Source organism: Schistocerca nitens, chromosome 3 (assembly GCF_023898315.1).
Source record: "Schistocerca nitens isolate TAMUIC-IGC-003100 chromosome 3, iqSchNite1.1, whole genome shotgun sequence".
Lineage (NCBI taxonomy): Eukaryota > Metazoa > Arthropoda > Insecta > Orthoptera > Acrididae > Schistocerca > Schistocerca nitens.
The window spans coordinates 148,432,229-148,457,223 of record NC_064616.1 but is presented as its reverse complement, the minus strand read 5'-3'; the positions used below and the strand labels follow the sequence as shown (position 1 = coordinate 148,457,223).

Sequence of the window (24,995 nt, the reverse complement as noted above, 5' to 3'; positions counted from 1 at the left end):
TTTTAATAATTTTGAAATGACTGATTGATAGCTGGCTGTTGAGAGATGTTTATTTAAAGAAATGAAGTAATTTGGCTGATAGGTTTAATTAATAATAGCAACTAAAGTTTAACGTTTTGGCGCCCTACCGCCGAACACAGCAGCCAATCACGGAGCAGCAGCATCATGCATGCGGTCTTTCTCACGGGAATGGTACCGAATCTAACATCTGTCACCGGTACCTCATCCCACATTGCGTCATCTCTATGCTTCTTGCATCTCCACTGCCCTGGGAATAGCTTCCTGGAGCCTAATATGATGGCTGAATAAGCCAGAAATATTACAAAGTACCGTACCAGGAAAAATCGGAAATTATAATCTTTTGTTATTTTCTCACTTTATTCTCCTGTTGTCACTCAGAGATCGCTGACTTACATTAGCGACGTCACACTCCAGTTGTGTTGCCAAATCATCGCAGTTCTTCGACATATAGCAGTATTTGCGTCTCGTCGTGAGCTTCACAGTTACTCAGAAGAATACTGCATCAATTCTTAAACACTTGACCATTAGATTGAAATGCTCATTCAGAATAAATGATTTCAGATTAGGTATATTGCGTAATGGCATAACTCCATTTAGTCATTCTGATTCAAGTTTTCTGTCGTTTTCGTCAATCACTTGAGTGCTATTTACTTCCAATGTTAACTTTTGCTCCATCGCTAATGAGCACAAAATCGACCAAACATTAAACAAAACCATTCCTTTCACAGCATGTGTGTGTGTGTGTGTGTGTGTGTGTGTGTGTGTGTGTATGTGTGTGAGAAAGAGAGAGAGAGACAGAGAGAGACAGAGAGAGAGAGAGAGAGAGAGAGAGAGAGTAGGAGGTTGGTGGGAGGGGGGTGGGGTGGGGTGGGGAAACGAGGTTTAGTCACCTCTTTAGCAAGACCTTTCTGTTAGTTAAAAAATTACTTCAGTTAAATTGCAATTCTGTGCCATATTGCGTACAATTTGAAAAAACTGAAGTACGCTATTACCATTATGTTAGACACGAATATCTTAACGGATAGTGTATTTCAATGAAATATGATTTTCTAATTTTTCAAAGTAAAATTATTGAGTATTCATTCGATTTCCTAACGAAAGAAGAAAATTATAATCGACATTAACACCAAAGACGAAGTATTTTCTCAGGTGAAGAGGAATGGGACAAGGAAGCAGCAGTTACATATTGAGGAATCATACCGTTATACCCCTGTGTTGTTCAACAGACCCAAATCTGAAGGGTTGTACAAGGATCTGAATCCTGCTCATTCCGCATACGGGAACACCTCCCTTACAGTTGCGTCACCTTGCTCGGTTTAGTGTCAGTTCTTGTATGGGACCGATCTTAAAAGCACGGGTTTTCGAGTTTTCACAGTCTGAAATGTGACGAGTAGTCTCCGTGAATGAACACCTAACAATGCCTAGTAATTTGATGGCTTGCCGTCACAACTCAGTGCGTCATTGTAAAACTAATATGAGGTTGTTAACTGCCCCGAGAGCGGGCGGTATGCTCTAGTGAACGGGCAAGACTATCAACTTAACACATCGTCGACAACAGACGTCGTCAGCAGACATAGAAAAGTCTTCAAGTGGAGAACAGGTAATTGCACATAGCCTGTTGGAAAGTCTCGTTGCAGAAATCAGTACGGCGTATGGCTGGATAAGTACTCGAAACCGAGTAAAAGTCCAACGTCTTTAAACATGTCACTACTTCGCTCAGACACCGTAGGTCTTGCATGACATAACAAGCTGCAAATTTTTGATTTCGAAAAATACAACGACCTACGCCTCGAACTTGATGGAGATGAGCTGCTCTCCAAATCATTTACCTGCTGTCGGCAGTTATGACGTCAGCGTCCTCTAACCTGCACTAAACACGAATGGTGTACCTGTTGAGCCACACTGCCTTGTCCACCCACAGTCGCACATGTTACTCTCAGAGGCCACTTCACGGTGTCAGGAACACCTTTCTTTGTTCACACGTTCACAGATAGAACAGGTTGTTCAGTGCTTATATATATAACACTCTCAGCTTCGAAAAAGGCTCTTGAGAACCGAGCTATCAGCGCAAAGCTCATTCATTATACACTGAAGCACCAAAGAAACTGCCGGCCGCGGTGGTCTCGCGGTTCTGGGCGCGCAGTCCGGAACCGTGGGACTGCTACGGTCGCAGGTTCGAATCCTGCCTCGGGCATGGATGTGTGTGATGTCCTTAGGTTAGTTAGGTTTAAGTAGTTCTAAGTTCTAGGGGACTGATAACCACAGCAGTTGAGTCCCATAGTGCTCAGAGCCATTTGAACCATTTGAACCAAAGAAACTGGTATAGACATACGTATTCAAATACAGAGATATGTGAACAGGCTGAGTACGGAGCTGCTGTCAGCAACGCCTATATAAGACAACAAGTGTCTGGCGCAGTTGTTAGATCGGTTACTGCTGCTACAATGGTAGGTTATCAAGATTCAAGTGAGTTTGAACGTGGTGTTATATCTCCGAGGTAGAGATGAAGTTGGGATTTTCTCGTACGACCATTTCACAAGTGTACCGTGAATATCAGGAATCCGGTAAAACATCAAATCTCTGACGTCGCTCCGGCCGGGAAAAGATCCTGAAAGAACGGGACCAACGGCGACTGAAGAGAATCGTTCAACGTGACAAAAGTGCAACCCTTCCTCAACTTGCAGCAGATTTCAATCCTGGGCCATCAACAAGTGTCTGCGTGCGAACCATTCAACGAAACATCATCTATATGGGCTTTCGGAGCCGAAAGCCCTCTCACGTACCCTTGATGACTGCACGACACAAAGCTTTACGCCTCGCCTGGGCCCACAAACACAGACATTGCACTGTTGATGACTGGAAACATGTTGCCTTGTCGGACGAGTCGCGTTTCAAATTGGATCGAGCGGATGGCCGTGTATGGGTATGGAGACAACCTCGTGAATCCATGGATCCTGCATGTAAGCAGGGGAGTGTTCAATCTGGTGGACGCTCTGTAATGGTGTGGGGCGTGTACAGTTGGAGTGATATGGGACCCCTGAGACGTCTAGATACGACTCTGACAGGTGACACGTACGTAAGCGTCCTATCTGATCACCTGCATCCATTCATGTCCACTGTGCATTTCGACGGACGTGGGCAATTCCAGCAGGACAATGCGACAGCCCACACGTCCAGTTCCTACAGAGTGGCTCCAGGAACACTCTTCTGAGTTTAAACACTTCCGATGGCCACCAAACTCTCCAGACAAGAACATATTGATCATATCTGTGATGCCTTGCAACGTGATGTTCAGAAGGTATCTCCACTCCGTCGTACTCTTACGGATTTATGGACAGCCCTGCAGGATTCGTGGTGTCAGTTCCCTCCAGCACTACTTCAGACATTAGTCGAGTCCATTCCACGTCGTGTTACGGCATTTCTGCGTGCTCGCGAGGACCCTACACGATATTAGGCAGGTGTACCAGTTTCTTTGGCCCTTCAGCGTAATAATGAGGTCGCACCAGCACTGTAATATATACAAGTAGGAGAGGAAGGCTGCAACTATTACTAATCAGTAGATAGAGAGTCTTTTCATTGGTTCACACCCACATGGAGTTGGGGACGGGGGGGGGGGGGGGGGGGGGTGAATCAAAGTAAGAACAAACATTGGGAGAAAAATAATACAAATTATAGTCATTTCAGCATGTCAGGCGTCCCTCAGAAGGTTCGAATGCGGAGGTAAGGATGAATATTAATAAGCATTTGTGACAACATTCATGAGACATCAGTGGAAACATACATCGGAATGAGGCACGTTAAGAGAGCAGTATCTGTAGCACAATACTACTTTCTTAAACAGAGCCGGAAGTCGTACATTTAAATTCGTTGTGTAAATCTATTTACCGTTATAACGTCCTAAAAGGACAAGCTTCTGTTTAACATAAAATCAGCATAATTTTCAACATAACATGCTTTGTAAAATGTAAACTTTCACGGTCGAAAATGTCACAATTAATAAAATGTCTTGGACTATCATGCTTTTGAAAATTTGCTTTGTTATTACAACAATTTGTCATAAATATAGCTCACTGAATTGTCCTTCGACAGGAATGTCGTAGAGGTCAGTGTTGATGAATTGGTGAGCTGTTTATGTGAATCGGGTTTTTATAAGGTTGGTTGCGAGAGAAGCCTCTACAACAATTTTTCAGATTCAGTGCGCCAAATAACTCCAAAATATGAGTATAATAAATTCATTTTTGGGTATATCTGTAGCTTTAAGGAGGACAAAATTGTCCATTCCCGGAAAATTCACGGACGCTCCTACGACCTGTGTAGACTTGCTTGCTGCGGGGGCACCAGTGAGGGCAGGAATATCCTCCCAAGGGCACTTTCTGATATACGAGTGAGCTGCAGGGCATTAGCGACTCCTGAGGACGTTAATACCAAGCGGCGGCTACTATACGGTCTCGGGAGCTGCGAGCAAAAGGAATAAGTCTCATGCCAACGGCTACGCAATGTGTAGTACGAAGTTAGTTCACTGCTCTTCTCTCCCGAAAGACAATGGCGTGTTGTAAGCAAGGGCGGCACCTGCTCTGCTGTGTATTCCACGTTAGCGATCCAGGGAAGACTACTATCAGGTTGTAAAACAGGCATCGATAGTTATCTACTATTCCCACAAACTTTAGTTTTGGTTCCTGAAGAAGTTACTTTATTTACTTATGGCAAAGGAGACGCGTATAAAATTTTAATTACTTCCACAAATATGTTCCCCCCTCTCCTTGGTGACAATTTTTAACGTAATGGGCGGTTATAATTAAAGTGCAGCGACTCACAGAGGTACAGTGTGGGCTGTACTTACCTTACGGCAGCGAAACTTGCTGGGTATTCTAATGCGTTAATGCGGAACCGATTTACGCTCCAAAAATTAGTTCCAATTTGGGCAAACGGGTGCAAATCTGACGTTGTGAGTGCAAGAAAGACGTACAGAATTTTTTTCATATGTTATGGGTTAGGAAAGGAACGTGGGCAGAAAAGGTCAAACAAATGAGAAAGACACAATGTTGATTCTATTAGTAACCACCGCTTACACTATTTGTTCAATATGAGACCGGAGACGTCGACGAGAGGCTGCATTCATAAAACGACATGATCGACAGTTGCTCGCAGCAGTTACGGTGGAAACTGAGCAACGTGTTCCTGTGTACTGGCCTTCAGATCAGGTAGAGAGTGAACGTGTCTCTGGTAAAATCGTTCTTTTAGATATCCCCAGAGCCAACACTCACATGTATTCAGATCAGGTGATCGTGCAGGCCATGCACTTGGAAAATCTCTGGAGATAACTCGTTCGTGGAAGATTAGCATTAAGCAGATCTCCCATTGGGCGAGCGATATGAAGTGTTGCCCCTATGTTTCGATAAAACAGTGTTTTCCACACAGTTGCCCTCCTCCAAAGCAGGAATCAAATGACGTGCAAGCAAGTCTTGATAATGAACAGACGTCACGGTACACCTGACAGAACTTCTCGATATATTCTCTTCAAAAAAGAAAAGGCCGACAATAAGTGTGCTTGTGAATCCACGCCACAGTCACGTACGCAACGATTCTTCTTGCATATCACGCGATTTAACAGTTCGCTGCACCCTGTTGCGCAAAATGTGCCTCGTCGCTCCATGTATTGCCCACTCACACCTCATCAACTTCGATCCGTGTCAGAAACCGAAGAGCAAATTCAGAACGTTGCTGTAAATGCTGAACCGTCTGGATCTCGTACGTGTACCAGTGTGAAACAGACCGAATAAGTTTCTGAAATGTTGACCATGGAATGGGCCATTCTAGTAACACTGCACGAGCAATAGCACTTAGCACTGCCCGGGAGGGAGAGATTGTGGAGAGAGAGGTGTAGGGGGTGGGGGGGGGGCGTGCTAGATGGTCAGTTACAGCAACAGTAGTCCGCCGGCCGGAGTGGCCAAGCGGTTATAGGCGCTTCAGTCTGGAACCGCGCGACCGCTACGGTCGCAGGTTCGAATCCTGCCTCAGGCATGGATGTGTGTGATGTCCTTAGGTTAGTTAGGTTTAAGTAGTTCTAAGTTCTAGGGGACTGATGACCTCAGCAGTTAAGTTCAAATGGTTCAAATGGCTCTGAGCACTATGGGACTTAACATCTATGGTCATCAGTCCCCTAGAACTTAGAACTACTTAAACCTAACTAACCTAAGGACAGCACACAACACCCAGCCATCACGAGGCAGAGAAAATCCCTGACCCCGCCAGGAATCGAACCCGGGAACCCGGGCGTGGGAAGCGAGAACGTTACCGCACGACCACGAGATGCGGGCGCAGTTAAGTCCCATAGTGCTCAGAGCCATTTGAACCATTTTTTGAATAGTAGTCTCGTCAATAACTTCCACCGCGATCGAATAGCTTCCTCTTCCAGGAGCCACACCAAGCTCACCAGTGTTTTCGAATTTCATTATCGTCTTTTTTAAACCATCTAATGACATCGGGCCTCCCCTAGGACCTTTCAGTCGGCGATACTCTCTCAACGCAACACTGTAAGTGCTGCTATTCACGTAAAACAGTTTGTTGTGTACATAGTTCTTCGTAGTCAGTGCGTACACAACTTTCCCACTAGAGCGCGCCCCGCTAAGCACATCAGCGCAGGCGCAGCGCTCGTCTGTCTCCGCACTGCGAGATGGCGCTGCCTTAGAGACGGACCAAATTCTGCTTCCGCCGATCCGCGTGTTAATATGTCACGCAGCCAATCAGATTGCTGCTAACCTTTTCTCCGCGTGGATCACACTCGCGCAGTGATACCTGAATGCGCGAGGTATTATAACGAGTGTACAGACCTCCTATTAGTCAAATGGCTCTGAGCACTATGGGACTCAACTGCTGTGGTCATAAGTCCCCTAGAACTTAGAACTACTTAAACCTAACTAACCTAAGGACATCACACACATTCATGCCCGAGGCAGGATTCGAACCTGCGACCGTAGCAGTCGTGCGGTTCCAGACTGAAGCGCCTTTAACCGCGCGGCCACTCCGGCCGTCCTCCTATTAGTCAGTCTGCATTAGTCTGCCTCAGTCTGCATTAGTCTATAGTCAAGTTTCCGTCTGCGCCTAATAAGATTATCATATTCCTGTACATAGCCATGAAGAGAAATGTATAGACACTTTGTCAAGTATCAGAGATATGTGAGAATAAGATTAACATACCTAGACCAAAGGAACTTCATATTGTCAATTGTAAATAGCATCCAGAATCAAGTTAAGTAATTCTATATTTGTTATTATTTTAATAAATGTGTGTGAAAATTAATCAAGTTCTGTTTAAAGTTGGTCACCGTCAGTCTGCTACTCTAAGCATGCAAGTGGAATTTCTATCGTCTGATCTAACGGCAGAAGATAAACACGCCCCGATAAGACCACGAGACATATTGCTGACACTCGCCTACTTTGTTAGAGCGACAAGTCAAATAATCTCATGGTGTGTGTACCGAAGGTCTTACAGTACGCACACCACACAGTTTCACCAACAGCCCACGGTCTCTCTTCTCGATAGCCACACTCTCCACTCACGGCTTGTCATGACAGCGTAGATGGCATACCGTCATACAAACAGTGTACAGTGCCAGATTTATCCCTGAAGGTCACAACTGGAAGTAATTTGTTTTCTAGCGGAAATCGGTTTCGCATTAACGTATTGGCAATCTACCAAGTTTGGCTTCCCCACGTCAATTACAGCCCAGACTGGACCTCCGTGGATAGCTGCACTTTAATTTTAACTCACTGGACAAAATAACAGTGACCCCCCTCCCGGTACCTTTGCTGTACAACTGTTGCCAGGTGGCCGTGTCACTCTTCATCGTTGATGCAAATAATGGGCGTGTATATGACAGTCGATTATATGAAAGCAGCACAGTAAAATGGATCGACGTTGAGATGTGGCAGAACTAAGGAACGGAGCAGTGGTGGTTGAAATCGCCCATGACTGCAGGGTGGATGAAATTGCACGATTTGTTAGTGCATAAGCGCCAACTGTACAATGTGTCTGCAAGGAATGGCGTTCCACTCGTCGCCATGTAAAACGGAGTAAGAACAGAGAGAGGTACAGTCTGGGATCGGAGAGGAGTTGCTAGTCGGTTTCAAGCCCGACAGCCATTGCTGCTGTCATGTCCATCTCAACCCGTTCCCGAGCGAACAGTACGAAGGTAACTGCACAGAGTAGACATTTTGAGTTGCGCACCTCTCAAAAGCCCATTTTTCACAGCTGCACGTCTTCAATAGACCAAACCACACGAAAACTGTAGCAGCTCAATGGAGGTGTGTAATGAGGTCCGACGAGAAGCGATTTTGCTTCATTTCAAATGATGCCAGACGTCGAGAGCACCGACACCGTAAGTGGTTCTCTGATGTACACCTCTGTCATCTGAAGTATTTATTTTGATTTTATATTAAAGTTCGTATCTTAGAGCGCATATTAGCGATCCTTATGTGCACCGCCAATGTACGTGTGTTGGCTGTTTTCTTCTCTTCGCCTTTTACTTTCTTTATTTTGACCGTCTTATCTAATCATTCTTCCTGCATCTCTGTCAAATCTAAATCTGTGACATCTCGACATTTTACAACATCCTGTTGTAATTTAACATTTGACAGGTTGGTTGCCTAAATTCGTTGTTCTTAACGATTTTCTTGCTCGATGACGTGTACCAGTTTCGTCTAACAGGGCGCCATTGGGTGGTCTTTTCACATCTTTTAGAGTACATGCTGTAACGTCTAATCGTTCCGAAACAAAAAGTGGAATATTTTTCTCCTGATTATCTTCCAACAAAAACAAACTGATGTTGACACAGTGTTGCCTTTATTGTAATTGGAGGCTTATCAGGAGGTCTTCCTCTTTGAGCTCTGTCGGTTTGTTGGTTCTTAACTCTCCCTGGCAGTCCACTCAAGCCTCTAGTAGTGCTAGAAGTTTGATCACTTGATTCCGTGGGATTGTCACGAGCAGGTATGGAAACACGTGTAATCTGTGGTATACCTGAGTAAGCCTTATCCAATTGAGGTGTGGAAAAGACCGCAAATGTTTCGCGCTAAGCACTGCTTCGCCAGAACAGCTATATATCGATAAGTAGTTAGCTTTGAGGCTGAGAGGTTTTCATAGAGGTTTTGACCATCTTCAAGAACACGCAAATTATGCCAGAATTCTCGCTCCTTATAATAAATAATTTTCCACCGCCGAGCGAGTTGTCATCACTAAAACACAACTAGGGCTTACAGTTAATAGACCCCAACTCGAGAATCCCGAGATCAATAAACGCGTACGTAGCTTGTACAGTGAGGTGCTCACCATTTAGCATGACCCAGGCGGCAGATGCAGCTTGTCCATAGGACCGACGTTGATTATGGAAGACGATTTCATCACCAGTACTTGATCTTCAAGACGCGACGTTGCGACGGTGTACAGATTCTATAGATAAGACGTCCCGAACAACTCATCAACAGAGGGTGTATGACATTTTACATAGCCATCGGCCTAAGATGGTGAGGTGGTTAAGCTCGGTGGACTTCCTGGGCCTATTCGAGGGAATGGATTTCCAAAATCATATATAACAACAGAAACACAACGAACTACTGCACAAGCCCGCATCTCGTGGTCGTGCGGTAGCGTCCTCGCTTCCCACGCCCGGGTTCCCGGGTTCGATTCCCGGCGGGGTCAGGGATTTTCTCTGCCTCGTGATGGCTGGGTGTTGTGTGCTGTCTTTAGGTTAGTTAGGTTTAAGTAGTTCTAAGTTCTAGGGGACTGATGACCATAGATGTTAAGTCCCATAGTGCTCAGAGCCAACTACTGCACAAACACTCATCGTTGCCATCCATGCGTCACTGATACATCTTTTGGGACGCTACTCTGGGTAACCTGTAGTCGCCTGCCTCCCACTTCCTGTAACAAAGAAGGCGATGCAGTGCTGTAATCAAAGCTTATCACGGCAATGTAGGTGAACAGGAGGGGCTGTACCAGAATCATAACAAAGGCGCAAGCCTAAATGTGACTCAACTGAAATTTGTTCTTCATTTCAAATTTGAAAAAAAGCAGGAAAATAAATATTAAGCACTGAAATCGAGAGGAAAGTGTGCGTTAGTATTCAATATCGGGTTTTACATATGATCAAGCATCAATTAAAAGTAAAAAAAATTACAAAATGATATCAATGTTAGTGTGTATTCTATTTTTCGAAATGCTGCAAGTAGTGATATATTGACGGTTACTTATCTTCATCCAGGAACATGACGCAGTGGTTCTCAGCGAGAGGTCATGTACCTTCTTCAAATTTTTTAAACAAATCTTGCACGACATGTAACATATAGATACAGTGAGCTAAATACTGAAGTAAAGTTATAATTTTTATGGTAATATTCTCTCTCAATATGTGGCTGTCATCAAATATGGAGCACACCCGAATTGATCTATCCCAGATGGCAGCACAGCATGAATTTACTGCTGATAGTGTATCAAAAAACTGACTAAAGATTCTGTTCCGACTGCGCCGCCGGCAGCTCCTGATGATGAGTGAAACGTTGTTGCAGGGAACACTCAGCACTTGGAGAACGCGTTCGATGGAACGACGTCGTCCTTTGGGAACTTAGCGACGGCATTTTATACTGGCCTGTGGGCGTATGATGGCTGGAATAATCTCAACTACGCTACAGAAGAAATCAAAAATCCATCAAGGTAAATACTCTATCATTATTATAACCAACAAAACGGAACGCGTACTGTTTTCGAGCCCTTTCCTCCAAAAATCACCACCATTATTTTCTTTCCTTCTCTGAGAGATAACAGTACTGAAGATTGCATTTAGTATTAGAAGATACTGAAAACTAGTTTCTCACGAAAAGTTTCTACGCCGGATAGTCTTTTTTTCTCAATTCGGGAATTCTTTACATGTATCACAAGCTGAATAGGCATTTTTTCTGTTTATTATACTCCACTGCGCGCCATTGCGGATACTGTAACCTGTGTTAACTATTAAAGCTAAATCTTTATTATTGAAAAATCAGTTATAAGGCTAAAAGTCCCTAACACTTAGTGTTAACAAGTTATGGTTCAAATGGCTCTGAGCACTATGGGACTTAACTTCTGAGGTTATCAGTCCCCTAGAACTTAGAACTACTTAAACCTAACTAACTAAGGACATCACACACATCCATGCCCGAGGCAGGATTCGAACCTGCTACCGTAGCGGTCGCGCGGTTCCAGACTGTAGCGCCTACAACCGCTCGGCCACTCCGGCTGGCTTAACAAGTTATGACCTTAAAAAGGTGTCACCTGACATTTAACTGGAATGTGTAAAAAAGTCATGTTTGTTGCAAAAAAGTTTTAATTAGATCGCAAATGGTTATAAACTTGAACCTGCCCATCAGCTCGTTTGTCAAAGAAACTGTCTACTTGTTCCTTGGTGAAACCTGCTGCTTGTAATAAACACGTAAATTCAGCTGTACTTAATCTTAACACTTCATGTATTTTAATAAGATAATAGTAAGAGTCTTTACCTGCTTTCAGTTTTGTCTTATTGAACCGATGTTTTACTTTCAGCTGCTCTACATACTTGCACGCTAGATTTATAAACTCACCTTCACTAAAAAACGTAAGCTGGTTATCTAAATTCTTAACACATTCGTGCAATACTGTTTCCTGCTCAACACTGAATTTTCCCGAAAAAAACTTGTTATTTCCCTAATAGGTTTCATGACCACTCTTTGTTTTCCCATAAAGCTGTGCACCTATCATCCAATGTACTTCTTGGAACTGAATATTTCTCATTCGTTTCTTTGATGGTTATTTCAAGAAATATAACTTTCCTATGCCTTTCTTCCTGTTATTTTAATCCCATTTGTGTCCTGACGTCTCATCTTTGTCAGTTCAAGAAAAAAAATAAAACTTTAGTTTTTGTGCTATCTGTATTGTCTGTTACAACCAGAAACTGATTTGTCTGATGCATCCCGAAATTACGGCTGTGGTAGTTTAACACTCACATTGTTATCACATGAGCTAGACATTGTTACAGCCTAATATAACGAGAATAATATCAGTTTTATCCAAAGGTCTAATGAAAAGATATTACTTACTTGCAAACGAAACACAACACTACAGAGTTAAGTTCGTGTACCGAAAAACTCAATAGGAGCGGACAATGGGTTTGTTTAGAAATAACTTCGCTACTACCAGTCAAGATTTTCTTTTATTTATATAATATACATGACGCCTTTCGGGAAATGATTCCCATTTTCAGGTGTATTTTTCTCTGTGTACTACGCCATTTGTTCGTAATGTTTTTTTTTTTTATGTGAGGTTCTACAGAATCTCGCAGACACACATGAAATACATTACGAGAAAATGGCATAGTACACAAATAAAAACGCACTGGAAAATGGGAATCATTTCCCGAAAAGCGTAGTGTAAAATATAAATAAAAGAAAATCGTGATTGGTAGCAGAAAATTTTTATTAACAAAGCCATTGTTTTCACAGTCGCAGCTTTTCACAACCCATTTCGAGTGGATCAGATCAGGAGCAGATAACCTGTTGCCACCCGGAAACGGACTATTTTATTTATTCAATATTACGTGAATAATCTGCACTGCATGGCGCAACAGGTGCTGTCCCTAGCGCTAGAGTTAATAGACAGCTCTTGTTCGATACAACTCGGTATCCGATGCTACCCGACCATCCTCAAAACACACCATATACAGAGGCGGACAAAAGTATTCGGACATTGGCAGTGATCAGAGAAGTAAACCTCAAATGTGTTTTTAACTCAAAACATATATTTTATTCTTTACAAATATGTAATACATATGTCAGTCTGAACATATGCAGAACAAAAAGTAACAAAACACGTCTTATATTAAAAAAAAAGAAAATGAAATATACAATGGGCAAAAGTATTCAGACACTCAGCAGTCAGTATTTGGTAATGCGTCCGTTTCTCTGTATGACAGCCCTCAGTCTTTGTGGCATGAAGTAAACGACCTTTATCGTTATATCCGAACCGGTATTCACCCATTCTTCTTCTATCAATGCACGCAAATATGTCAAACTGCTCACATGTCGTTTGCGTAGTCCTGTTTTCAGTTCATTCCAGATTTTTTTCGATGGTATTGAGGTCCGGAGACTGCGGTGGGGTAATGAGGCGATGAGGCGTGTTGTATAGGATTGATAGTTTGACAATTTTCGCCGTATTCTTGGGATCATTGTCTTCCTGGAAATAAAAGTCACCTCCAAGATCCAACTACGCAGCACTTTTCGTGAAATTTTGTTTGAGTATATCGAGATAGACAAATTTGTCCATGGTGCCTTCAATAAAGACAAGCTCGCCAACACCTCTGGCATACATGCATTCCCACACCATCACACTGCTGTCTCCATGTTTGATGGTTGCTTGCGTGTTTTTGGGCTCCCATTCTGTGTTTGCTTAACTGCTGCCATCCACGTGGCTCAAAGTAAATTTGCATTCATCAACCCACATAATCTTGTCCCAAAGGGTCACATCCTTGCCGACAAGTTCTTCTGCAATAACCATCCTTTTTTTGCGTTACACTTACTGACGAACTGTTTGCGCCTTGTCATTCTGGCGTTGTACCCAGCACTGTTCAGCCATCCTCGCACTGTTCTAACACCAGGGGCCGTTGTCCGCGGGTCGTTTTTCACCATTCGAACTACCTCTTGGCCGGCCGCGGTGGTCTAGCGGTTCTAGGCGCGCAGTCCGGAACCGCGCGGCTGCTACGGTCGCAGGTTCGAATCCTGCCTCGGGCATGGATGTGTGTGATGTCCTTAGGTTAGTTAGGTTTCAGTAGTTCTAAGTTCTAGGGGACTGCTGACCACAGATGTTAAGTCCCATAGTGCTCAGAGCCATTTGAGCCATTTGATATCTACCTCTTGTCTCTGTTCGGGAGTTTCTGAGGACGCCCCTGTCGTGGAAGACTGACGAGAGGTTTTTTCTTCTTTCCATTCCTGGACGATACTAAATATAGTTTTTAGGCTTCGGTTGACGACTTTGCCTATTTCTGCATTCATGTATGCCAAGAATCAATAGATTCTATATTTGTTCAAAGAAAACAATAGGGACTGAGGCTACTTTTTGTAACTCTCGATAGGATATACGGGAGAGTACAAATTCGGAAGTGCGTGCTAATTGATATTAATCGTCAATGATAAATATTCTCTTACCGAAACATAATTTAACAAATATCAGAGCAGCATACCACAAAGGTTTCGATAATTTAATTTTGTGAATGAGGATTAGAACACCAAAGGCATTTGAACAAAAAATTCTCTTTATAAATAACTGTTGTCATATTTAAGTGTAACAGTAGAAAAAATACGTTATATACGTAAGTGCAGCAGTAGTAGTAGTACTTAGTAGCACCAACAACATACGTAGTCATAGTAATAGTATAGTAGTAGTAGTACATTTACCTGTATTCTGCGTCTCTATACATGTGTTTGCAACATGTCAATAACAGAAATTCCATAATAACGATGGATGATACTTCTAATAGAGTAGAAGTGAAAATTTTAAGTCACCTAACAAAAGAAAATTAAAAGTCCTTTCCAACTTAAATTGAGAGATTCTATTGCAAAATTGTGCTTCTGTCATATTCTTGACCAAAGTAAACAAAATTAAATTAATAACATAATTTTCATCTTTGGTGACAGTATCAGCAAAGAGGTACATTATCCACTATTTGATGCTTACTGATGGTATACATGATAATACGTAACCAAAGAAGGAAGTAGGCAACGTCTGGTGAAATGGGGGAACTATCTGAGAGGATGGAGTGAGTGTAAATAGAACAAAAACAGATTTGGCGAAGCTGCAGAGAAACGAAGAGGTTACAAATAGAGCGTAGTAGAAATGGCCGCAATAAGTAAGTTTAGATAGTTCAGTTTACTCGTTCATCAAAGTGACAAACTGAGAGGGACTTAATCAGCGCATTTTCCAGCTATGTAGCAGTAAAACCTATTAGACGAACTGCACACGATTGTGTTCAGATTAGCAATGATATACCGCAGACAATAAGGACATTGACTGAATGCTGCAGTGAATGTTGCTTAAACCCAGCCATTTTTACTAGATGGGTTTATCTTTGACAGACATATTTCGAAGACCACGCATTTTCTAAATTCTGTTCACGTGTTTAATTTTCTTAACTGGCAACCATATTATAAGTGTGATGTGCATTGCAGTTACGCAGCAGTGAAGACATGAAATGGTACTGCTAACGAAGCTATAAGTTTTGTACACAACAATATAAAACTTTTCTTCACGCAGATGCAAAAACCGTCTTGATAGACTAGATTACATTAGATTAGATTAGATTAGTACTTGTTCCATAGATCATGAATACGACATTTCGTAATGATGTGGGACGTTTCAGGTTAATAAAAGGTGTCTATACAAGACATTACATTACACAAAATATTACATGATACTTAATGTTTTTAATTATTTTTTTTGTGGGGTTTGGGGAAATTACCCACTTACTATATCCAAAAATCCATCTAATGAGTAGAAGGAGTTGCCATTAAGAAATTCTTTTAATTTCCTTTTAAATGCTATATGGCTATATGTCAGACTTTTGACGCTATTAGGTGAGTGACCAAACACTTTTGTGGCAGCATAATTTACCCCCTTCTGAGCCAAAGTTAGATTTTATCTTGAGTTCAAAATGGTTCAAATGGCTCTGAGCACTATGGGACTTAACATCTGTGGTCATCAGTCCCCTAGAACTTAGAACTACTTAAACCTAACTAACCTAAGGACATCACACACATCCGTGCCCTAGGCAGGATTCGAACCTGCAACCGTAGCAGTCGTGCGGTTCCGGACTGAGCGCCTAGAACCGCTAGACCACCGCGGCCGGCTTTACCTTGAGTGGTGAATGTCATCCTTTCTTCTAGTGTTGTAGCCATGCACACTGCTATTACTTTTGAACTCGTTCGGATTGTTAATAACAAATTTCGTAAGTGAATATATATATATATATATATATATATATATATATATATATATATATATTGTGAGGCTACAGTGAAGATCTCTAGCTCTTTAAATAAGTGTCTGCAGGATGATCTTGGATGAGCTCCAGCAATTATTCTGATTACACGCTTTTGTGCAATGAACACTCTTTTACTCAGTGATGAGTTACCCCAGAATATGATGCTATAGGAAAGCAGAGAATGAAAATAGGCGTGGTAAGCTAATTTACTGAGATGTATATCGCCAAAATTTGCAATGACCCTAATAGCATAAGTAGCTGAACTCAAACGTTTCAGCAGATCTTCAGTGTGTTTTTTCCATTTCAACCCCTCATCAATGCATACACCTAGAAATTTTGAATATTCTACTTTAACTACCGATTTCTGATCGAAGTCTATATTTATTAATGGTGTCATTCCATTTACTGTGTGGAACTGTATGTACTGTGTTTTGTCAAAGTTTAATGAGAGCCCATTTGCAGAGAACCACTTAGTGATTTTCTGAAAAACATCGTTTACTATTTCACCAGTTAATTCTTGTCTGTTGGGTGTGATAGCTATACTTGTATCATCGGCAAAAAGTACTAGCCTTGCATCTTCGTGAGTATAGAATGGCAAGTCATTAATATACAGGGTGATCAAAAAGTCAGTATAAATTTGAAAACTTAATAAACCACGGAATAATGTAGATAGAGAGGTAAAAATTGACACACAAGTTTGGAATGACATGGAGTTTTATTAGAACAAAAAAAAGTATTGATAGATGCGTGAAAGATCTCTTGTGCGCGTCGTTTGGTGATGATAGTGTGCTCAGCCGCCACTTTCCTCATGCTTGACTTCCCAGGTCCCCAGACCTCAGTCCGCGCGATTATTGGCTTTGGGGTTACCTGAAGTCGCAAGTGTATCGTGATCGACCGACACCTCCAGGGATGCTGAAAGACAACATCGGATGCCAATGCCTCACCATAACTCGGGACATGCTTTACAGTGCTGTTCATAACATTATTCCTCGACTACAGCTATTGTTGAGGAATGATGGTGGACATATTGAGCATTTCCTGTAAAGAACATCATCTTTGCTTTGTCTTACTTTGTTATGCTAATTATTGCTATTCTGATCAGATAAAGCGCCATCTGTCGGACATTTTTTGAACTTTTGTATTTTTATTTTATTTTTGTATTTTATTTTATTTTTTTTTTTATTTTTTTTTAATAAAGCCCCATGCCATTCTAAGCATGTGTGTCAATTTGTAAATCTCTATCTACATTATTCCGTGATTTATTCAGTTTTCAAATTTGTACTGACTTTTTGATCACCCAGTACATTAAGAACAACAGAAGACCCAAGACCGATCCTCGCGGCATCACATTCTTGATTGTTCCCCAGTTTGAGATATCACCAGTTTCTTTTGCATATTATGAAAATTGCTTATTTCAACTTTCTGCACTCTTCCTGTTAGGTATGATTTAAACCATTTGGGTGCTGTTCCATTAATACCACAGTACTTGTGCTTATCTAGAAGTATTCCATGCGTACCACGAGTTTTTATCAGATTAAAACACAAAGTCTCTTTACCGTGGAGAATAAATTACTGTGTGAATGATTGTACTGCGCATAAGAACGAGGCAGAGAGAGGAAGAGATGAGGAGGGTGGTTTTGTGTTGCGCAGGGATCTGCCGCTCTCGATCATCATCGCCATCCCGCTGGTGACGTCATGCTACGTGCTCATCAACGTGTCGTACCTGGCCGTCATGTCAGCCGCAGAGATGAGCGAGACGGGCGCCGTCGCAGTGGTGAGTACCAGCAGTCGCCGCCTGGCGCTGTCATCGGGCGCTTATTGCTTTCAGCTACGTTCGCCATCACAGAGGCATTTCGCTTTACATGAAATGTACTCGCAGTAACAAATACGAACAACAGTCAGCTGTATTATGGAACGACGACAGTGAAAATTTGTGCCGGACCGTGACTCTGACGTCGATTTCCCACTTTCAGCGAGCGGTCGGTCACCTTAATCGTTTGTCTAACTGTGCACGACTCACGGTCATATCCAAACTTCCATACGTCGCCGTTCCTGTGTCACAACCTGCACTCGCGTTCACTTGCTGTAATTTCCGTACAAGGGAGGACATTATAACTGAAAGTCGCTGACTGGTATCAGCGGATAAATAAGATATTGCAGTACCTGCGTTGTTAAGAATTCATGCCCGAAGGAAAATTGAAGCGTTCTTCTAAACAACACAAGCAGTTCTATACGGTTTTCCAAATTCACTGAAATAGAATTCCCTTAAACTCCAAGTCTAAACGCCTGTAACAAAGACATTAAATATAATATACACTACTGGCCATTAAAATTGCTACACCACGAAGATGATGTACTACAGACGCGAAATTTCACCCACAGGAAGAAGATGCTGTTATATGCAAATGATTAGCTTTTCAGAGCATTCACACAAGGTTGGCGCCAGTGGCGACACCTACAACGTGCTGACATGAGGAAAGTTTCCAATCGGTTTCTATAACTCAAACAGCAGTTGATCGGCGTTGTCTGGTGAAACGTCGTTGTGATGTGTAAGGAGGAGAAATGCGTACCGTCATGTTTCCGACTTTGATAAAGGTCGGATTGTAGCCTATCGCGATTGCGGTTTATCGTGTCGAGATCCAATGACTGTTAGCAGAATATGGAATCGGTGGCTTCAGGAGGGTAATACGGAACGCCGTGCTGGATCCCAACGGCCTCCTATCACTAGCAATCGAGATGACAGGCATCTTATCCGTATGGCTGTAACGGATCGTTGAGCCACGTATCGATCCCTGAGTCAACAGATTGGGACGTTTGCAAGACAACAACCATCTACACGAACAGTTCTACGACGTTTGCAACAGCTTGAACTATCAGCTCGGAGACCATGGCTGCAGTTACCATTGACGCTGCATCACAGACAGGAGCGCCTGCGATGGTGTACTGAACGACCAACCTGGGTGCACGAATGGCAAAACGTCACTTTTTTGGATGAATCAAGGATCTGTTTACAGCATCATGATGGTCGCATCCGTGTCTGGCGACATCGCGGTTAACGCACATTGGAAGCGTGTATTCGCCATCGCCATACTGGTGTATCATCCGGCGTGATGGCATGGGGTGCCATTGGTTACACGTCTCGGTCACCTCTTGTTCGCATTGACGGCACTTCGAACAGTGGACGTTACATTTCAGATGTGTTACGACCCGTGGCTCTACCCTTCATTCGATCCCTGCGAAACCCTACATTTCAGCAGGATAATGCACGACCGCATGTTGCAGGTCCTGTACGGGCCTTTCTGGATGCAGAAAATGTTCGACTGATGCCCTGGCCAGCAGATTCTCCAGATCTCTCACCAATCGAAAACGTCTGGTCAATGGTGGCCGAACAATTGTCTCGTCACAATACGCCAGTCACTACTCTTGCTGAACTATGGTATCGTGTTGAAGCTGCATGGGCAGCTGTACCTGTACACGCCATCCAAGCTCTGTTTGACTCAATGACTAGGCGTATCGAGGCCGTTATTACGGCCAGAGGTGGTTGTTCTGGGTACTGATTTCTCAGGATCTATGCACCCAAATTGCGTGAAAATGGAATCACATGTCAGTTCTAGTATAATATATTTGTCCAACGAATACCCGTTTATCATCTGCATTTCTTCTTGGTGTAGCAATTTTAATGTCCAGTAGTGTAGCTTTTAGATCAAACTAATACCCAAATAACCATGTTTTCCCTATTTGATTCATACTAGTTTCAGTCATTGCTGGATCCGAAAATTTCACCTCCCACAACAATCATCCGTACACCAAAAATTAAGATAACACTAATGGAAATTACTATTTTTTTTCGCTTACAGGACTTCTAAAAACCTATAACACGTGCAAATAAATACAAATTTAAAAAAATGTGAAACTGTGTTTAACACTACACTCCCAAATTCAAAATTAAGGACCTTCGATGATTGTCATTAGGAGCATGTGTATCCTCGATCGGTTGCCGATGTTCTAGTTGACAACATGCAAAACTACCATTCCCGTCTAGAAGGCCACTAAAAAGGTAAAAGTCTTATCAATCCGAAGGCTAGTGAACATTACAGTGCTTTATTACTGGATGTGGTATGCCGTTGCCTTCCTCCGACCATCGAACTGATTTACCAAGATGTAGTCCACATCGCTATACAGATCAGAATTTTCCACATTAACAAACATTGCCAGATAAGAAGAAAGTGAAATGTGCCGCATAAAAATCGTAGGATTGGCTTGGAATCGATCGCGAACCTATAGATTGATGGTCTAGCACTCAACCTCCCTTTTTTTTTTCTTTTTATCCCCTAGACACGGAGCTCTTATATCTTAAGTTTCCTTTCACACTTCAAAGCATCTGCTCGAAGCTCTATCAACGTCCTGGATGTCTTACATAGCGTGTTGTAGCCAATTGCGGTATTCTCTTTATGATAAATTTCTTATGTGGTTTCGAGTTACTCCGTAAAGGTGTCTGACGGACCCATATTGCTTCTAGACATGTTAACGCTCTATTCACCACGAAGTATGAAGGTGACACACAATGTAGACCCGACACTGGTTCCAGCAGATGTACTGCACTGAAAAGCCTCACGTGAACGTCTATAAAGTTACCACGCACATCAAGCTTTATCTAAAACTAGCGTTTTACCCGCGGCATCGCTTCCGTACACGTATGTCACACACACTGCACACATACGTGCCTGAATCTCTGCTGTTTTACACTGAATGACTCGAGAACCAATTTTAAATTTATCCGTGATATTCAGCCACATGGCGTGATCTTTGGTCCGGAAACATGTTGAATAAAATATTGGCTCGCTATAGTGCTCATTTTGGCGACGTGGCTTAAACACTGAGCAGCACAAATAAAAGACGAATAGCACCATTAAAGAATTACAAGTCAATTAAATACAGGAAATAAATATCAATAGAGTGTTTCAGAACATTTTTACATTTATCACCCCACCTGCATCCCTAGGGTTAGTGGGAGTAAATTACTTTTACACAAAAAATGAGTCATCTATATACCAAATTTTATTGAAACGATTTTATAAAAATAATCAGGTAACATTCATATCTACCCTTTAATTTACCTACCTGTACTACTTCTCTCTCCCCTCTTAAACCTGCTTTGTCACATCCTGTCATCCTTCCACCTACCTCCTCACAATGTGGCACTCTCCCATCTGCCACCTCACACCTTATCTCTCCTCCACCTGCCTTCTCACCCTCTTTCCCTCTTCTACCTGCCTCCTCATCCACTCTCCTGCTTTCATTTGCCTCCTCACACGATGTTCCTCTTCCATTTGCCACCTCACACCCTGCCCACCATCCACCTGCCTCCCCACACCATGTCACTCTCCTGTCTGCCTCCTCACTCTCTGCATCCTCAAAGCCTATCCCTCATCCTCCTGCCTCCTCAGACCCTGTCTTCCTCCTGCCTCCTCAGACCCTGTCCCTCTTCTTCCTTCCTCCTCACACCCTTTCCCTCTTCCACCTGCCTATTCATATCCTGTTCCACCTGCCACCCTGCCCCTCTTCCACCTGTCTCCCCACACCCTGTCACTGTCCCATCGTCCTCCTCACTCTATGCATACTCACACCCTATCCCTCTTCCTCATGCCTCCTCACACCCTGTCCCTCATCCACCTGCCTCCTCACACCCTGTCCCTCTTTTACCAGCTTCCTAACACTCTGCCCTGCTGCTTCTTGTCTCCTCACACCTTGCCCCTCTTCCACCTGCATCTGCACACCCCGTCACTCTTCCACCAGCTTCCTAACATTCTACCCTGCTTCTTCCTGTCTCCTCACACCTTGCCCCTCTTCCACCTGCACCTGCACACCCTGTTCATCTTCTACCTGCTTCCTAACATTCTACCCTGCTTCTTCCTGTCTCCTCACACCTTGCCCCTCTTCCACCTGCACCTGCACACCCTGTTCATCTTCTACCTGCTTCCTAATGCTCTGCCCTGCTTCTTCTTGTCTCCTCACACCTTGCCCCTCTTCCACCTGCCTCCCCACACCCTGTCAATCTCCCATCGTCCTCCTCACTCTCTGCATACTCACACCCTATCCCTCTTCCTCATGACTCCTCACACCCTGTCCCTCATCCACCTGCCTCCTCACACCCTGTCCCTCTTTTACCAGCTTCCTAACACTCTGCCCTGCTGCTTCTTGTCTCCTCACACTTTGCCCCTCTTCCACCTGCATCTGCACACCCCGTCACTCTTCCACCAGCTTCCTAACATTCTACCCTGCTTCTTCCTGTCTCCTCACACCTTGCCCCTCTTCCACCTGCACCTGCACACCCTGTTCATCTTCTACCTGCTTCCTAACATTCTACCCTGCTTCTTCCTGTCTCCTCAAACCTTGCCCCTCTTCCACCTGCACCTGCACACCCTGTTCATTTTCTACCTGCTTCCTAACATTCTACTCTGCTTCTTCTTGTCTCCTCACACCTTGCCCCTCTTCCACCTGCCTCCCCACACCCTGTCACTCTCCCATCGTCCTCCTCACTCTGTGCATACTCACACCCTATCCCTCTTCCTCATGCCTCCTCACACCCTGTCCCTCATCCACCTACCTCCTCACACCCTGTCCCTCTTTTACCAGCTTCCTAACACGCTGCCCTCCTTCTTCTTGTCTCGTCACAACTTGCCCCTCTTCCACCTGCATCTGCACGTCCCGTCCCTCTTCCACCAGCTTCCTAACACTCTGCCCTGCTTCTTCTTGTCTCCTCACACATTGCCCCTCTTCCACCTGCATCTGCACACCCTGTTCATCTTCCACCTGCTTCCTCACACCCCGTCCCCCTTCTTCTGATCTCCTGTATCCTTGTCGCTTTTCTATTTGTCTCCTTACAATTTGTCCCTCTTCTATCTGCCTCTTCACACCTTGCCCATGTTCGACCTGCTTCCTCACATCCTATCCATCTTCCACCTGCCTCCTCGTGTACTATACGTCTACCACCTGCCTCCTAACACGCTGTCCTGGTTCCCTCTGCCTCCTCACTGTTTCTCTTACACTTGTCTCTTCCCCTCTCTTAGTCTCCATCTCCTCTTCCCACTCTCTGTGTGCATCCTCTCCCCTCTCTCTATCCATCTCCTTCATCACCCCATTTTCAGCCTCATGCCCAACCGATTTAGAGGCAGGTGATTCTTACCTCGAGAGAGCTTCTTTCGAGACAATAAGTGGTACCTTTACAAAGTTTGGTTCAAATCAGTCCAGTGATTTAGTAGGGTATGTGGAATATACACACATAAATACATACATACACACATGCATTTTTGTAATGTACTGGCTGGGTACCCAGCATTGAGTCCATATTCTCCCAATCTCTCTGCTGTCCAACTCCTCTTAACTTTGTCGTCTTTCCTCCTCTCTGTCCATCTCTCCCCCTCCCCCCTTTCTCTCCGTACTTTATCAACTGCACTCCAGTTCTTACCCCCACAGCATTTCTTTCCAGACAGACCAAGTTTGGCTGAAATTGTTCAAACAGTTTAGTAGGAGTGTTTTATTGACAGCTTTGCTAGCATACACAGCTGCACATATATTACTAATATATTTAATATATTTCACACATACACACACACACACACACACACACACACACACACACACATATATATATATATATATATATATATATATATATATATATATATATATATATATATATACGCACATTTCACTTGTATATTTAGCGAATTTGGCGCTGCAGCTTAGTTTTCATGCAGCTTAATGTGTATAATGTCGTATCTCCTGAAGTATGAGCTGTAAAAGGCTGTAATTTTGCAGGTACATCCTGTAGTATATGTGTCTACTACCGGTGAAATGTATTGTGACTATAGTTAGTACTAGAAATAATAAATTAAAGCCTCGTGCATAATGCAACAGGTATTCAAGCATCTCATTGTTCATGACGTCACATCTCCTGCGCTATGTGTCGTACAATGATATATTGTTGCTGGTTCACTCAGCGGTACATGTGAATACTGTCTACAAATGTGCCACAAAAGCAGTTAGTAGCAAAGAAGTAATAAATTAAAACATCATGCCAGATGTGGCATCTTTACTGCATGAACAGCGAAAATGTACTAACCGATAAACTTTTCCCCTTTTTTTCATTTATAATGGGTGGTCCGCGAGAAAAAGTTTCGTAAACAATTGACATTATGTGAAAAGTTTGTCGCAAGTCACTAAGTGCTCTTATTCTCAAATACCGGCTGAATAAAGTCTACGTATTCGCGAGTAGTGGGCTACAATCTTTTTTCACCCCAAAATCCTACCCCTTTGATAGGTAGGTGGTTTTAACCCCCACAGCCATTCCTTCCAAACAAAAGAGATATGGGCACCAAGTTTGGCTGAAACCGGACCAGTAGGTTAGGTGATGTCGAACATACATACATTTTTATAATATATATGAATATGTATGGGTATGGATATAGTTATAAATTATAACCTCATATTGTCAATAAGTTAATTTAAATTGTGCAAGCCTTTGTTCCAACGTAGGTGTCAGTTTCCGAAGATACATTTCTTTCATATACTTCAGCCATTCTCGTGAATGTTTGAAGTATGAAATTTCTCACCTAACATACTGTTTAAGGCAGAATTGACCACTGCAATTAAAATTTAGAAACGGTCAGGTGTTAACGTGTGGAAAGCATTCGCTGGGTACGTGTATACAGGGCTCGATAACAATGATCAGAGTGTATGTTATTCTGGCACGGAAGGCTACAGCAAACACTGTAAGGACGTGACACAGAAAAACATTCGCGGTAATGAATATTTTTGTAACTTAAATGTTAGTGTTGGGATTGGAAATCATGTCACATTTGTTAGCCAATATTTCGGCGTTACGCGTTTCAGGAGTAGCTCCCGGCGGCTCCCAAGAGCCTTGTCATTAAATTATAC

At 43.1% G+C, this 24,995-nt stretch overlaps 1 protein-coding gene across 2 annotated transcripts in view; it reads left to right on the top strand.

The window, feature by feature from the left end:
• The window catches only part of LOC126248093 (b(0,+)-type amino acid transporter 1), a 645,761-nt gene that overhangs the window by 500,264 nt on the left and 120,502 nt on the right, over positions 1 to 24,995 (top strand). For both annotated transcript variants that reach the window (XM_049948760.1, XM_049948759.1), the window contains exons 6-7: positions 10,582 to 10,726; positions 17,706 to 17,829. In XM_049948760.1, the coding sequence (XP_049804717.1) occupies positions 10,582 to 10,726; positions 17,706 to 17,829 (269 nt within the window). The remainder of the gene's footprint in view (positions 1 to 10,581; positions 10,727 to 17,705; positions 17,830 to 24,995) is intronic.